Genomic DNA, 17,224 nt, shown 5'->3' on the forward strand with positions numbered 1-17,224 from the left:
GTCTCTGACTTAACTGCCATGATTAAGCAGCCAACACATATTCTGGCCTCAGTGTTAAAGTGGCTGGATTAAAACCAGCTATTTCCCCCTGCTGGCTGGACGTGTTTTACATTCTCTACCTCACTGCCTGCAGCTTTAATGCTCCCCATAGTACCAAACCCATTTATTTTCTATCCCCAGACTGACCTCCTAAAGCATCATTAACTCGCCCCCAAAGGGGGCTCCTGTCAATTTTAGCGCAGCACTCAAAGCTGTCTTGGGGTCTATCGGGGCTCCATAGGAAAGGAAGGCACTGAAGGAAAGGCACCAACCCAAACCTTGGGGAGCCCCAACACAGAAAGATGAGGCCTAGGAACAGGGGGAATCCTATCAGAGACTGCATGCAAGGCTAACGATGGAAAGACAGGTTTATAGACACCCATAATTAGAAGCTTCTGCCACTCAATTCTCAGCTAGTTAATGGCAGAAGGATCAATATCTACTTTCGATTTTCATGTACAGCATTAGGGCCTTAGTGGGAGACAGGTCTCCTGGGAAGGAGAAATCACCCAGGAATGGGTCTTGGAGAAAGTGATTCATGACCAAAATTTATAATTTTATTGATTTGCCTAATATATTTTCTAAAATATATTTGGAGTTTCTCTTTTGTTTTGATCAACTTCCTTTTTTTTTTTTTTCCTTGCTAACACTACTCACCTTGAAGTCAGTCACAGAGAAAATGATTATGTGGAGAAAATATCGGGAATAAATGTGGAATGGAGTTATGTAAACAAAGCGTGTCAGTTTGGAATGATATCCCCTGGGTTCATTCACACTCAAACACAGTGATTCCTGAGCTCCAAAATGGAGTGAAAGCAAACAGCACTGCCTTCTGCAAACACGTTTCCAGGTCCTAGGGATCTTTGTGTTCTCTTCTTGCAAAAGTACCGAGCAAAACCATCAGTGGGTCTCCACTTTAAATTAGATTCATAAAGTCCAAATGGTAAGAAATAAGCTTTAAAATATAATATTTTGATAGAATTTTTTTTTCAGAATCAAGCAGAGCATCTGAGGCTTTACAAAGAAAAATAAAAAATTGTCAGTACAGTATTTCTAATGTACAATTTATGCATGGGATGGGGATTATTTTGTCAAAGTATATAAGAAATCCAAAGCTGCACTTAAAAGCACACTGAAAAACATAGATACTGATACTAAAAATAATATTGAATCGTGCTAAATTGGGGCATTAATCATAGCATCTTGATTCCTATGTTCCTTCTCATACATGTGTTAATAGAAAATTACATTTTCCCTGAGTAAGCCCTAAAAATTAGCCACTATGAAACATTCTTCATTACTAACAAGACAGTCACTCTTTTAAAGTTTACCCAATTTCCAAATACTTCTCAAAGAATACAAGTCTTTCCAAGTCACATGCTTTAATGGGTTATAACAGGCTCTGTCAAGTGATAATGGTGGCATCTTCAGAAGCTATGAAGAGATTTATGCCTTTGCCAAATGAGCTCACAACTTTAAGGAAACTTCCTTAATCATGTGCCAAAACTGACATCCATAGTTCATCTTATTAAGAACCATCATTTATTAAGTGCTTCTATTAACCAGGTACTGCATTAGGATTACCTTTAGGTCTCATTCAATCTTACAGCAACTCTACAAGGTAGGTGTTATCATCCCATTTTATGGATATAACTGAGGCTCAAGGAGGTTAAGCAACCTGCCCAAGGTCATTCAACTTGTAAATAGTGAAAAGATCAGGGCTTCCAGCTCAGGTCTGGCACATGACAAAGCCTGTGCTCTTTTCCTCTAAACTACAAGGTCAGGCCCAGCCCTGGGATATAAACCTCCTTGATCCTGACCTCATTCATTAGAAGTTGTTTTATCTTTGGGGATTCCATAATTGGAAGTACACAGGTTTATAAAGGCTGTTGGTATAAAATGCAAGCAAATACATTCCCCAGAGTGAACAAAGGAATAGTTTTTTAAACGGTCAAAGGAAAAGAAGTTAGATTTCACATGGTAAATTATAAACCAGAATAATATGTAAAAATAGGTATGAATTTCCATCAGGACTGAGCCATATGAAACTGCTATATGTGAAGGTCAAAACAGCCAAAAAGGTGCAACCTCAGACAATTCATCCTAATAATAGAAGTGCAGATCTAGGCTCTAAGGGGCACGCTCCAGTCCATTCACAGTGCACCAGCAGAGCACAAACTTGGTGATCGTGTGTGGCTCCCATGGGTACTATACCTGAGCAGAAGCTGTTGCTGCTAATGGTCCTCGCTGAGCGCCCAGAGCTGCTGGGGTTGAACTCTCTGCTCTCTTCCTCAGAGAAGGGAGACTCAGAGGCTGGGGACACTTTGTGCTGTTGCTGGGGCAGATGGGGCCGAAGAATCAAACGGGGAATTCGGCTTCTGGAAATCTCCTTCTCATGATGCTGCACTCTCTGCTCCTTCTTAAAATCGGACATTAAAAAGAAAACAATAGGAAACTTGTTTCCCCCTCTTAACTCCTGTTTGTTCCTTCTGGGTTCGGTTTCTAAGAAATCACATTTCTGAATACTGTATCTTTACAAAGTACTCCTTATCTCAGTTGCTTCAGTGAACACCAAAACTCTGCCACTGAGCTAATCCTTCAAATCTTCTGAAGACCACACACTTGGGCGTGGGTGTGTGTGCACACACACATGTGTGTGCATGCACATGCACACACCTCCACTCATTAGCAGGAAAGCCATTCCCTCCTCCCATGCGATTCCTAACTCACCTTCCCTCTCTGGCTTCTTCCATCACATTCAAGCTTTTGCTTCTCTCAAAGGCTCTTTATTACTCACAGCACACTCCAGCTTATTACTTGATTTCCTCTAGACTTCCATTTTGCTTTCCCTGACTTGTTCTTTCCTGTCTCCTCACAAAGTAGCCCCCTATACCTGGAACAATTCTTTCTTGATGGATCATTCAGGCTTATCTTTCAAATCCCTCCTCTTCCGGCCAGGATCTTAATTATTCATTAATATCCTGGTACACAAGGCTTGTTGCCAACAGAAAAGCAAACAAAAATCCAATACCCAGTAAGATGGCTCCACCTTTTACATCCTGGTTAGCTTTTGTTTTCCTTACAGAACACCCATGAGAAGAGAGTTTTCTCTCTCTCTTCTTAAAAACACAGCATTAAATACAGAACCATGCCTTGGTTTTAAAAATGCATAAAAAAGTAATATTTTGGCAGGGTGTTCCAATTTTTCAAGTGCTTTCCCAACCATTACCTCATTTGATCTTTACAACCCAGGCCATAGAGAGGACACTAATTTAAATCCCTATTTACAGATGAGGAAACTGAGGCTAAAAGAGCTAAAGATGCTTAGCCAACAAGGCATATCATCTAAAAGCAGAACAAGCTTTAAGTCCAGTGTTTTTCGGGGTCACCACCGCCCTGCCTTATTAAAATGGATTCCTAGGAGGAGCTCTTTGCAAAAAACTGACTGCTTCCTCCAACCTCTGCAATCGAAAAAGGCCTTTGGATTAGTAACAAACACTATTTGGAAACATGACCTCCTGCCCATTTCCACCGGCTTACCAGGAAGGGTCGCTGCCAAAGTAAACATCTCTGGGAGGTCTGCACAGTGCAGGAATTGAAGGGAAAGCCTCAGCCGCGGGAACTCCTGAGGTCGCTGAGGCATCTACCCCATCCAGGGCGAAAGCCGCACCCAGCCTCTGGATTTGCTCTGCACATCAGTCACCCAGCAGGTATCACACGTCAGCCACTCTCGGGCACACTGCAGACCCTGAACCAATGCTGGGTCGTTGACATGCTGGGGATCTTATTTCTCAGTCACCAGTACACCAAATCCTTTTTATTCACATCACTAACCGGGCATCATTTGAGAGCTAGATCCCAAATCCCCATTTTCAGGAGATGGATTAACCCTCCAAAGTCAATCTTTTAATCCTCGTGTCACCCCCTCAAATCTTTTCCTCCGGTACCATCTCTCCACCTCCTGGGTCTCATCGTCACCTGAACAAATGTCCTCTGCCTTCCCATCGTCCCCACCACCTCCTCGTCCCTGTTCCCTGCGACTCGTACGCCACCCCTCCAGCTCTCACCTGACCCGCTCGGGGGCCCCGCGGAGCGCGCGGACACTGCCCCCCCGCGCCCCCACGACGTGCCTTACTTACCTTGGTCTCTCGAAGGGGTCCCATCGCTCCGCTGCCCGCCGGGTCTCCGCGCCGCCGCCGCCGCCGCCGTCCAGGAGGAGGCACCTGCGGGCACGGGAGCGAGGACACTGCGCTGAGCCGGCGCGGGGTGCGGGCGGCGGGTGCTGCGGGGCCGACGCGCCGCCGCCGCGACCGCCGCTCGCTCGGCTCCGAGGGCGCGCCCGGCCGCCCCGCCCCGGCCGGACACGTGGTGCCGCCGCCTCTGCCCGCGGCCGCTCCCGGGGCGCCGCCGCCTCCTCCCCGCCACCCCCGTCACCTGCCGGACCCCGGGCGGCTCGTCGGGTCCGCCCGCCCGACCTCATCGCCGGCACTTGCCCCTAGTACCGCGCGCCCCTCCCGCTCTGCCGAGCCCGACCCGAAGCGGGCAGGCCGGGGCTCCGAACATCTCCAGCCTGGAGGTGCCCGACCCCCTCGCTTTGGCACCTTAGGGTCCGGTTTGAAGGGGGTGCACGTCTGAGAGAAAAACGGAGAAAAACTGCGATACCACGAAGAGCCAAAATGGAGAAAGTTTTTTCCCTCGCGGCCCCTCCCTGCCCTCTCGGTTTTTAGTCAACATACGGCTCCCCACAATTACCTCGCCCGAGAGAGATGGGGCGGGTCCCCCTGCACCCGGACCCCAGCCAAGCCAATGCCAATGCTGCAGGACTGACACAGCAGCTCGTGCAGGGATCTCAAAGGCCGAGATTCTCCTTGGGGGATTTACATCAGAAAGTGCAGGGAAAAAACGACGGGGCCGGTTCCCAAGGGCTTGGAGAGCCAGGCTGTTTAAAGGCGAGGGCAGCCTTTTTTCTCCATCTCTGCCTTGAAGCGGTGGCCGGGGATGCGCCCCGGGGCACACTGCTATGGGAAGGGCACTACACCTGAGCTCAGAAACCCAGCGCTCTACTACTCTCTTCCAGCCGATGCCTTTACCTTAAAGTTCTTGACCTCTCTGAACCTCAAGTTTACCCTCGTTTAATTGAGGGATAATAATAGTATCTACCTCAAAGGTAGCTGTGAGGATTAGATGAGGAAAATAAAACAGTTGTACCCAGCTGACTGAACAGAACTTTCCAAAGGGCACTTGAGTCACGTTCAGGTCACCCATTCAGTATTTGCTGAGGCCTCTCACATGACTGAAAAAGCATTTGTGAGACATACAAATTTGTTCAAAAAGCTTAAAATCTGTCCAACTGAGGACTTAAAATAGACATCATCAGCTGGGTCATGGGCCTTATTACAATTACTACAGTTAATCTTACGCAAGTCAACATATATAATAACAGATGTCCTTTACTCAGAATTGGAGGATATTCTAAGTAGCAATGTGGACAGGACACAGTCTGATCCTTACACACAGTGTTGTACATGGGAGGACTATAATCCTTGAAAATTATATTTGAACCACCACCATCCCCATCTGTCTGTCCTGCAGACAGCATTTTTCTGAGTCCTCAAATCTCAAATCTAGGAATGCGCAGTGTGAGTCCAAAGAGAGCCTGAAATCAGAGCATTAGAGAAATCAATTTGCCTTTTTCCTATATTCCTAAAGAGATTTTATCGCATACATCTTCATGACTTTTCAATCTACTTAGATTCCTTAAGCAGTGAGCCTGGTAGTCTTAGGGTTCTTTATTTGGAAAGAGGGGGTGATTAATTCTTACTTTCTATACCCACATTGTCTTGGATAAGGACTTCAGAAAAGTGATGATTCCTACAGTCTATTATTTCCAAAATTATGTGCCCAAGGACATATAGTATGATATAGAAATGCACTGTTAAGGCCAAAATGTGCTTCTGAATTCACTACTGAGAATTGAGAATTGAGTCTGGGGGCCTCATAGTAGAAACACTCCCCACTGAGCTGTTCAAATCAGAACCTCAGAGTCATTCTTGACTTTTTCTTCTCCCTCATAAAGCCCCCACATAGCAGAAACCACCAAGTCATCTCCATGATACTCTAGTAATAATATCTTGAATCTGATTTCTTCTGTCTACCGTTCCACTCTATTATCTGCATTTAGAGTCTAAACCACAAACATCCCAGATGATTGCAGTAATGGTCTAACAGAAGTTGTCTTGTTCCCAATCGTGCCTCTTATTCCTTTCTTGCCAGTTTTTAAATTTTTCCACAAGGCCTTTCTGAATGGCCAAATCAAGCCATGTTTCTTCATTAAAACTCATTAATCACTTCTCAGGTGTCCTCTAATATTCAAACTCTTGAATGTGGCACAGAGGCCTTTCATGATCTGGCCTTCTTTACCTCTCTGATCTCATTTGTTACCATTCCTCATCCACCATCCTCCCTCCTTACCTACTCGTCCTCTCTGTCCCCCCTTCCCAACCTCTGCTCCACCTACAAATGGATAACCCTCAAACTGTAGAACTTTCAGTTCTCTGGAGGTGTCATGTTTTATTTTTCCTCGAAACTGTTCACATGCTGGTCCCTCCGTCTAAAGCATTTCTTGCATTTGACTCCCCTTAACCCCCCTTCAACTCCTAAAGATACATTAAGTTTCATTTTAGAAACAGCTTCTTCCAGAAAACCTTCCCTGACCCTCCAAGGTCAGTCTTTACATATTTCCAGGACACCTGTTTTAAATTCACCCCAGGAGAGCTGTTAAGATCTTGTATAAGAATTCCCTATTTATTGGTCTGTCTTCGCCAGGGATCACAGGCAGTACCTAGTACAGGTCCTGTCATACAGAAGGCACTCAATATACAACAGTCAAATGAATGGTGATGAATGAGTGAGTTCTATAAGCCCATAAGGAGTCCATCAGTACAGGGTAAAGAAAATAGGCAACTTCTGTTTTGCAAACGACTCAGATAAAGCTGCTTCCAATATGTCTTTGTATTTGATGATGGGGTGTGTGCCTAAAAAATCCAACATGTGTTCAGTGAAAGCTTTTACTGCAGAAGTGCAGGCAGTGAGAGGCTGTGCAGTAGCCCCGCTGTCACCATAGCAACCCTGCCGAGGGAAAGGCTGATGATTTAGTGTTCTAACGTCTCTTAGCTCTGTACTTTTGGAACCCAAGCCTGTTTTTCTGCTGTTCTAAAAGGCAAGTTTTACAAATGATAATATCTATGCTGCCTTTAATTTCATTCAAGTGTTTCTCATGTCATTAACAGAAATGTCTTATAACGTTTGGATTATACCACCAAAGACATATAATCTATTATAGCATATTATATTCATCTTTCATCTGCTTTAAAATATTCTCATGCATCATTTTCCATTTCTACTTACTTATTTTGTAGTCTCATTTTGTAATTTTGTGGTTTCTCCTTTAGAGATGAGTGTAATGCTAGGTTTTAGAAAATATCAGCTGCTTTAGAAGACTAGAACCCATCTAGATTATAAATAATATCCATGCCCAGGCCTGGGAAGGAACTGGAAAGATAGGGTGTTATAGTTTGGGGAGAAAAGAAGAATGTGCAGGTAATTATGCCCCCCAAATCTAGGATATATTATTTAATTCTTTGTTTATGTGAAATTTATAGTTATCAAATGAATAATCTCTTTCATTTATACAAAACTTTATATTTTCAGAGCTCTATTTTTAGAACCTCACTTGAACCTCACAAAAATCCTATGAGGTGCATGTGGCCAATTCCTGAAATTAAAGAACTGAAAAAGGACAGGTTTTTATTGATAGGAACCCCCCAGCCTGCAAACTTAAGAGAAAAGACAATATATATAAATGCACTGCAAAGAGAAAACATCTCCACCATACAACCGAGACCTACTGCAGTACCCCCCACCTCTGTTCTCCCTCACAGCTCACCTGCGTGTGTATGCTGAGGGCTTCTCCGGACTCAGTCAAGGCTGACAAAGCACCATCTCCTAATCCTATCAGCTGTGTGAGCTAGCGCTGCCTTCTGTCTCAGTGACCCGATGTTGGGTGATCTGCACAGCAACAAGGAGCAGCTGACGTGCTTTACAACACGTCATGAGGAGAAGAAACTGCATTCTGGGGCATCCTGGGATTTTTTGTGGTGGGGTGGAGACCCATATTTTTCTCACCAGGGAGAGAGCAGTCCATTTCCCCTTAGAAGTGTGTGTGAGTGATCAATCCTCCTCTTACATTATGTGTGTTAATGTTACTTTATGGTTAAGGGATTTTGCTGTTGTAAAACTGTAATGAGTAGAATTCTACAAGATCTCTCCCTGAGGAGGGGGGCCAGAGAGTACCTGGGTCAGAGAGGGGAGTGGGTAGCCTGAAGTAGGGCCGGCTAGAACAGCCAATGGGTTCAGAGTGTGTCACTTATTTCTGCTCTGCAGAGCCCTCAGTCAGAGGCATCTCACAGATGAAGAACGGGAATTAAGGAAAAGTCCAGCTGAAGAGGCAGAGAGGTTGAGGGTTGGGGGCTTTGAAGGATGGTACAGATACCATCTTCCACTTGTCTGATGGGGGAGCAAACATGAGGTAATCCTCCCCAAATGCCATCTGCTGTTTGTGGCCTTTTGCCCATTTTTAAGAATAGGGACAGATACCAGCCAAAGACATAGGGATGGTGATTGTATTGAACAAATTGGGGACACGTGGTTGGACAAGTATGTGTATACTTATTGGGGCAGTAGATTCAAACAACTAAAACTAAGATGCTCTGGAAAGTGTGAGTGTCAAGGTTGTCACCCAAATAGGAGAAACTGAGTCTTGACATTTACCTAATGAAAAGCTTCAAATGACTGGACAAGACAGCAAGATGTGTGGGTCTTACAGATTTACAGAAAGGGCAAAGAAAGTTATCTGTAAGGTAGACATAGGAAGGCCTAAATCCAGAGGCTGAATTCTGGGTGGAGAGAAAATCATCTTCCACTCTTAGGAGACCAAGAGACCAGAAAGTATGAGAAGCACAGGCTGTTGAAAGCTGCCTGAGCCCAGGGCGGGGAAGCAGCGACCTGGAGAGAAGACGAGGCTGAGAGTCTTTTCACACATGGAATGGGCAGAGCAGGTGGAGGCTCTGAAGGATTCATGCAGCATCCACATCAGTCTAGGTTTAGAAAAGAAATGTATGATCTAAGTTCCCAGAAAGCAGATCTGTGGCTAGATTTGAGTTACATTAAGATAAAAGAACCTGTTTTCCATTATATCGTTTATTTCCATGATCTTTCCATTCAGCTTTCTAGTAAATGTTCTTCTCCTTGTCCTTCTTCTTTTTTGAAATTTTGCCTTTATTTCTGCTAAAAGATGGGGGAGTGGGGAAGGATTTTGAGATTGTCTACTCAAGGGGCCAGAGCAGTATAGCAAAATGGAGCAGAGCACCCCTAGAGGCCAACTCCTGTGATGGTAGCTGCAGGAGTCCAGGGGAATTCTTGAAGCACCAAGCAAGCCAGTTATACTTTTGAGAGTCCTCCTAGGACACTGCTGTGAACACCTTTCCCTCATCACCTGAAATCCTGTGACCTAATGAGTAAATTTAGCCCCTGTTATGTAGTTGTAGCCACTTGCCTGCAGAAAAATAAATCCAGAATTTGGGAAACTAGCCAATGTTGTTTCATCTGCCTGTGTGTCCTCTTTAGCTATTTCTAGAATACTGTTTAATCAAAGGGGAAAAGAAGTACTTTTTCTTTAAAGATAGCTTTAATGTTTTCTTTTTAAAGATATAAAAACCACATCATCAAAATTTGGGAAAAGAAAAATATTACTCACCATCTCATTGCCCTAACCTCAGTTATCCATATTCCTTCTGTTAGCATTTTTGTGTATTTGCTTTCAGGCTTATCTATCGTGAATCAAAAACAGGACTGTTGAAATGAGAATAAAATTCTCACTTGGGGCCTCTTGAGGCCATCGCATCTGGCTATTTCTGGATGGCTGTGGTAAGCTCCCATGCCCATTGTTTTCCCAGAAGTTATTCCCCTCTGTTTTCCTATGATTGGGCACTAATACAGGATATTAGGCTCTTGGTCCTCCTTACCACTGTTGACAAACAGCTGGGGCTGCAGCCAGACACTCAGAAGCTCAAGGGTATCTTCCCAGGTTCCTGGCCCTAGTGGTTGCTGGACCAGCCAAATGTTTCATGAAGAGCTGCCAGCAATATGATGGAGAATTAGCAAATTCAAGACTTGAGAATGACCTCAACTCAGAGGGTGGTAGAGAAACATCTGTGTCCCTTTCAAATAGAAGCCCAGCTAGTGGCCTGCCATGATACGATGCTGATTCAAGGGATAACAGGAGAGTGAAATGAGTTTCCTGAAGTCTGCAAAGACATCTGTATTGAAAAGAAAGTAGTTTAATAAAGGACATGGATTCTCTTGTCCCACAGGCCCTTCTTTGCCTCTTTCTGACTGGGTAGCCTTAGATTACCTTAACCCCTCTAGGACTCAGCATATGATAAGTGCATATTAATTAAAAGAAGGAAGGAAGGAAGGAAGGAAGGAAGGAAGGAAGGAAGGAAGGAAGGAAGGAAGGGAAGGAAAGGGAAGGAAGGAAGGAAGGAAGGAAGGAAGGAAGGAAGGAAGGAAGGAAGGGAGGAAGGGATGGAGGGAGGGAAGGACAGAAAGAAGAAAGAACATTTTGTACAAGTTAATGTCTTTGGGGAAATGAACTTCTCTGATCCTCATTTTCTCACCTATAAAATGGACTTAATAACAGTAATTACTTCATAGTGCTATTGTAAGGATTAGATAAGAATAACTGCAAAGCCTATCATTTATGTTGGGCACATGGTACAGCTTAATAGATACCCTCTCTCCCTCAGGATCAACCACCATTTCTATCTCCTGCTTGCTTTTTCATATTCTCCTTATCCTGAAGATTTTTATTTTAACTTTTATTAAAGGGAAGCACTAAGGTTTTCCCCAAGTGCTTGCTTCAGGAGCACATACACTAAAGTTTCTCCTCAGGTGACTTATGAGATAGAAAGAAACTTAATTTTTCATGAGAAAAGATGTTGACAGGACTTTTCTTCCCAAAATAAGATTAAAAATGTGGAAGGCATGATAAATGACCTGATACCTATCATCCAACAATCCATCCATCCATCCATCCATCCATCCATCCATCCGTGTTTATTTCATTCCTATTCTGAGCCACACACTGGCTCAGATACTGTTTCCAGAGTATTCAAAGATGAACAGCTTCCTGTCCTCAAGTATCTCACAGCCCAGTAGAGAAGATATGGGCATGGCCATAAGCTGCTACACTACTCACTGTGTTAGCATCTTGATAGATCAATATCCTGAGGGCTTGCCAGTATCCCCATTAGTCTGGGGTCTGAGGCTTCCAAGGGTGTTTTAAAACGAATTTCAAAGGACGGATAGGTCCTATTATAACTTTGGCCCATGTAGAGTTCCTTTCTCTCTCTCCTGTCCTCTTCTGTTTTCTCTTTTCCCCTTCCTTCCCCTTCCTAGCCCTTCACTCCCTCATTCCCACCCCCACCCCCCCACCCCCCACCCCCCCGGCCCCACTCTTCTTTTTACTTGGAGAGACCTGCTACTCTACATACTGGCCTATGATGGACTGATACAGAGAGAAGCTTTAGGTTTCCCCTTGAATCTTTACTGTTTGACTGTAATCTTCTGGAAGAAAAGGGTTTGTTTCAGAGTTTTGATTACCTAATACAGCATCAAGCACATATCTGGTGCTTCAACCAATATTTTAATTAGCAATATTATTTAAAATTTCAAGAACACCGTGTTATACTGCCACCTATTGGTTCATTAGTGAATTGTTTCCTGACAGGTAAAGTCTTTCCTTTTGGTTTGCAACCAAGTCTTCATAACAAACCTTAACAGTGGCCTTATTCAAACTTCCATCACTTACAGAAAATTTCTAAAGTTTAAGGCTACACGTAACTGAATACGTGGGCGTGATAATAAGTATGTACTTTGTGGTCTGACATACAAATAGTTCCAAATGCTTTTCTTCTCTTTTTCTGCTGAGCCACTGTAGACAAGCAAGGGAAGTCATATTTGTAAGTCATATTCAGATATTCCCTACCCTTTATATTTCCAGATCTATTTCTTAAATTATTAGACTCCATCTTTTAGCAGTTTTAGGTTTACAGAAAAATTAAGCAGGAAGTACAGAGTTTCCATTTACTGTTTCAAAGATCAAAAATAGATCTCAGAATTTTGGACACAATCCATTCCTTTTTTTTTTTTTTTTTAAACCTTTGGACACAATCCATTCCTAATTAAACTCTACATCTGAAGAGGGTGCAAGCAAGTGCCTACCAAATGGATCTACATCCCTCACCTCTTCCATACCCCCTACCTGCTTGGTTTGCCTCCAAGATCTTCTAACTTCATGGTGGACTCAAGGCCAAGACTTCTGGATCTTTCTTGAATACTCCTTAAAATTTTTTTTCAACGTTTATTTTTGAGAGACAGAGACAGAGTGTGAGTGGGGGTGGGGCAGAGAGAGAGGGAAACACAGAATCGGAAACAGGCTCCAGGCTCCAGGCTGTCAGCACAGAGCCAGACACGCGGCTTGAACTCAACAGAACCATGAGATCATGACCTGAGCCAAAGTCGGATGTTTAACCGACTGAGCCACCCAGGCACTCCTTTGACACTCTTAACAGCACTACCTCTCCTCTGACCTGAAGCTGAGCACAGGGTAGGCGGTAAGCCCCACATGCCTGCAGATGGATGACACAGCCAGACTTGCTCTCCAGCTGCAGGGGGACTTCAGTGCTGCCTGGCAATCATTTTAAGGCCCTTCATCAGCATGCTCTCCTATTTTCCACAGGGTCTATCTGAAACCCCCACACTTTAAATCTACTGGCCTACCAACTCCACCTTCATGCTATTCAGATGCCCTTATCTCCTAACAAAATAAAAGCTATTAAGAGAGCTGTCTCAATCTCTTGCCTCCAAACCTACAAATTCACTTGCTTCCACCCCAACCTCTCCATTTCTGGTCCTTCAGAATGGAAGTTATCCCTCTTCTGTACAAGGGTAATTCTTTTACTTGGGCTTTGAGTCCCACTTTTTCCACATCTTAAAGTTATCCCATCAGTTAGTCCTTCTAAGACTCCAGGTTTCTATTTCTTTATCTATAAAATGGGGCAACCATGGTACCTACCTCATAGGGTTACTATGAACATCAGAAGAGTTAATACATGTGTAGAACTTGGAAGAGTGTCTAGGGTACATCAAGCACTCAATGGCTGTTCACTGTGATTATTAGCTATTATTATTTTTGATAACTTTAACTTACTTTTTCTATCAGAGAGTTCACATCATCATTTAAACATGATGAGTCCTTTCCCAACTAAATAAATGACTCTCTTAAACTCTTATATCTCTCTAGTACTACCCAGTAGCTTCTCCCCATTCATCATCAAACCCCTGAAAGAGTCTATGTTCTCATGTCTCACATTCTCCTTGCCCTTTCACTCTACTCATGGATGTACCACCACTCTGTCAAGAGCTCATGCCCAAAGTAAAAAATTACCTCCATTTGGTTTAATCTAATGGCTAGTTTTTATCTTAATCTTGACCTCTCAACGGGCTTTAGGATAAACACTCCCACACTTTTGAAAACTGCTTTCCTTCTGTAACTCAGCCCTCTTGTTTTTTCCCCCCTTTCCTGTATCTTTTCTGGCCATTCCTTAAACGTTGATGTTCCTCAGTTACTAGCTCTGACCCTCTCATATTTTCATCCTATCTTCCCTCCCTAAGTAATATCTTTCCTTTTAATTGCTTCAATTATTACTTATAGGCAGATATTCCATAAATTCTACAAATTCACATCTCTATTGCATGACTATCCCATAAGCCATCTGGGTATCTTGAGTTTTGTATGCTATAGAGTCCACAAACTCACTATATTCCAAACTGAATCTATCATATTTCCTCTAAAAGCTAATCTTCCTTCTGTGTTCTCTATATTAATAAATGCTATTATCCTGCAGACCCAGGAAGCTGGGTGGTACTCTGAGCTCTTCTCTCTCCTCCTTTACAACTAATTGGAACTGAAGTCATAGCTTTTCAACCTGTTAATTATCTTTAAAACATGTTCATTTCTTTACATCTTTTCCTGTCTGGATTTCTAACCTGGCCTACAGACTTGTCTCCTTCAGTACATTTTTAAACAGTAGCCACAGTGATCTCTTAAAAGTGCAGATCTAATCACTCTCTACCCCACCCTGCATCTCCTGGCCCCAGTGGAGGCCTTTCAATGCTCACCATTGCCTTGAATATAACATTCATACACTAACATATGGCTTGCAAGGTCTCTCATGATCTAATCCTTGTATTCTACCTTTGACTTTCACAAATGTTGTTTCTTCCACCTACAACACTTTCCAATCTCTAACTTCCATCTCCCACCACCACCATCTGGTTACTATTGCCCTTCAGAGAGATTCATTGAAAAATATGACTTGTTAGAGTCATGAATTTACTCCAGTCTTGAGTGTGAAATAGAAGAGAATGATTTCTGGCTTTGAAAATGCTTTCTGCTGTAACCATACGGGTGGATAGTATTATGGAAAGATAAATCCATATTAAAGACAAGATGAATATGGGAGTTGTGTTAGCTTTTGGGCTAGTAACATGAGTTGAAGGGCAATTCAAAAGAATTTTTTAGTGATCAAGTGAAATAATGACTTCCAAATTAGTATAACTTGAAAAGCTTCTGCCAGAGATAATACATATGTTTCATCCTATTTATTATAAAATATTAATCTTAGCTTCATTATTCTAATAGACTCACTTCTCTCAAGTGAGAATTCATAGCATGCTCTTTGAAAAAGTATTCCCCTGACTCCTTGTTATAGTTTTCCCTCCTTTCCTCCCTACCACTTATTTGACTTTAAGTATTAAAATAGAAAACAATTTTAGATGAGGATTTATTTTTTAAAAAGACAATGGCATTTATATTTTTAAATACTCATATGGTTGCATTGCTGTATTTTTTTAAAATAATAAACTCAGGAAAATGCAACTTTTTCAACTGTATAAATGCCTTAAGTAGATCTATGTTGAAACTTGGAAAATTTATAATAAATAGTTACTGGGACAAGAGAATACTAGAACATCCCACACTATAAACCCTTCTTATATACACTTGAGAGCAGACAGTTTCCTAATGCTTGAGATGCTAAGTATAGAAGCGTGAGTTTGTTAAAACCAATGTGCTTGCATTTCTCATAGTAAACATCTATAATTTCTGCATATAAATTACGATTTTTTTTCTGTCTACCTTAAGGCCAGTAGTTCTCTCCCCAGAGTTCTAAATTCAGAAACACGTCTATGGGAAAGGACCATGAAGTGCTGCAGATGGAGAATAAATATAGACTTAAGAATCTTCTGTTTTTCATTTTTGGCTTTTAATTATGCAATAACAGATATCCGAAATGGTATTTTTTAAAAATCACACTGGAGCTGAAGCAAATAAAAATTAGGCAGTTTCTGTAATATTCACCTAAGAACTGCCTTACAGAGTTACACTTTCATTGTTATAAATCCTATCCTGTGAATTCCAGACTTTTTATAAATAACTGATTTTATTTATTCAACAAATATTAACTGAGCCTTTCCTTGGTATGTGCCAAGAACCCTGGTAAATATTAGTGGACATTTAAGTAGTTTGGCTTGGCAGTCGAAATAGATATAATTTTTAAATTTTACTCTGTGCCCTCAACAATGCTGGGACTGTTGCCTGGCCATGGAAAATAAAGGCAGAACAATGAACCCCATCCAACCATGCTGCATCCTTTTGGGCAATTTTTAAATAATAACATAAAACATGATCATTTTACATTTATGGGATAATGACATGACCTTAATATTAATAACTTCAATTTCCACCTTTAAACAACATTTGAAGATAAATCAAAAATAAAAATGCAAAGCATAAACATGACAAAATGATACTATTTATTAATGCTGGACAGATGTGTATTTTTTTCTCCGAAATTAAGAAATGTGGTCAAGTGAAAATACAGCAAATCTTTCTTCCCCTTGGTTGAGTCCCATGAATCCCTTTTCCATAGAGCACTGCTATTTCTACACACATTAAAAACTTGGGGCACCTGGGTGGCTCATCGGTTGAACATCCAACTCTTGATTTTGCTTCAGGTCATGATCCCAGGGTCGTGGAATTAAGCTCCACATCAGTCTCCACACTGAGGCCTAGTGTGAAGCCTACCTAAGATTCTCTCTCTCTCTCTGCCCCTCTCTCCTGCTTGCACACTTTCTCTAAAAACAAAAACAAAACACACCTAAATGGACACACAACAACCCCTTAATGATAAGAAGCGTACTCACTTTTTCATTCTATTTTGCCAGAATACTTCTATTAATACACTTTACTGCAAACCAGTCCCGTCTCCATAATTTACAAATAGAGTTAGAGATAATGGCGATTTACAGAGAGAATTTGAGTAGAAAATTCTGCTTCCTTTTTTGTATTAGAAGAATATGGTTCTTCTTCACACCTGAGGTTTTCTGAGGGTCTTTTGCCTAAAGGTAATTTGTTTGTTCTGGTGAGCCTGAAAAAAAAGAAAAGGTTGACAGCAGGTCTGTGTTACATAGTCCTGACACTGGGCCTTCTGCAGAAATCTGCATTAGATATTCAGGCCCTGCTGAAGTATTTTATTCCTGTAACCTGACTTCATCCTTTCCTTTCCACTGTTGCCATTGAAACTGGAAATGACTGCAGAATACAAATCGTATGATAAATATTTGGAAATTTGTCTTTGTAGTTTTTCAGCACCGCTGCCAAATTTCTGGCCTAGAGAGCTGCGGGAGGCTTTTCAACCTGAAACCTTTGAGCAATCCCATTCTCTAGCCAACCGGGAAGCATCCACATGATTTAATTGTAGTAGCCTTTCAAAGGGATTAATAGACACTTCGAGTTCTTTGCATATTTAAGGCTTGCTCATTTGTGGGTCGTAATTTATATCCAATAATTTTAAACACTAAGATGCATCTTCTTTATGGAGCCCCCAAAATGTGATTTGAATAGCATCAGTATAAAAGCATTTATACTTATCAGTATATGAGTATAAACGAGGTCTCTTTCCCTAAAAATTTTAATCACAATATGATCCCTCATTTAATCTGA

At 42.2% G+C, this 17,224-nt stretch overlaps 1 protein-coding gene across 2 annotated transcripts in view; it reads right to left on the reverse strand.

Moving 5' to 3' along the window:
* SYBU (syntabulin) overlaps positions 1-17,224 on the reverse strand; it is a 111,568-nt gene that overhangs the window by 69,121 nt on the left and 25,223 nt on the right. Inside the window, exons 1-3 of one of the 2 annotated variants that reach the window (XM_019467842.2) lie at positions 7,985-8,118; positions 4,179-4,262; positions 2,254-2,458 (exon numbers count right to left, since the gene is read on the reverse strand). In XM_019467842.2, coding sequence (XP_019323387.1) covers positions 2,254-2,458; positions 4,179-4,202 — 229 coding nt within the window. In that variant the 5' untranslated portion in view covers positions 4,203-4,262; positions 7,985-8,118. Of the gene's footprint in view, positions 1-2,253; positions 2,459-4,178; positions 4,263-7,984; positions 8,119-17,224 lie in introns of those variants that run through there. The other variant, XM_019467841.2, reaches the window with a different exon arrangement.

This window comes from Panthera pardus, unplaced genomic scaffold (genome assembly GCF_024362965.1).
Source record: "Panthera pardus isolate Hobbes unplaced genomic scaffold, ASM2436296v1 HiC_scaffold_7, whole genome shotgun sequence".
Taxonomy (NCBI): domain Eukaryota; kingdom Metazoa; phylum Chordata; class Mammalia; order Carnivora; family Felidae; genus Panthera; species Panthera pardus.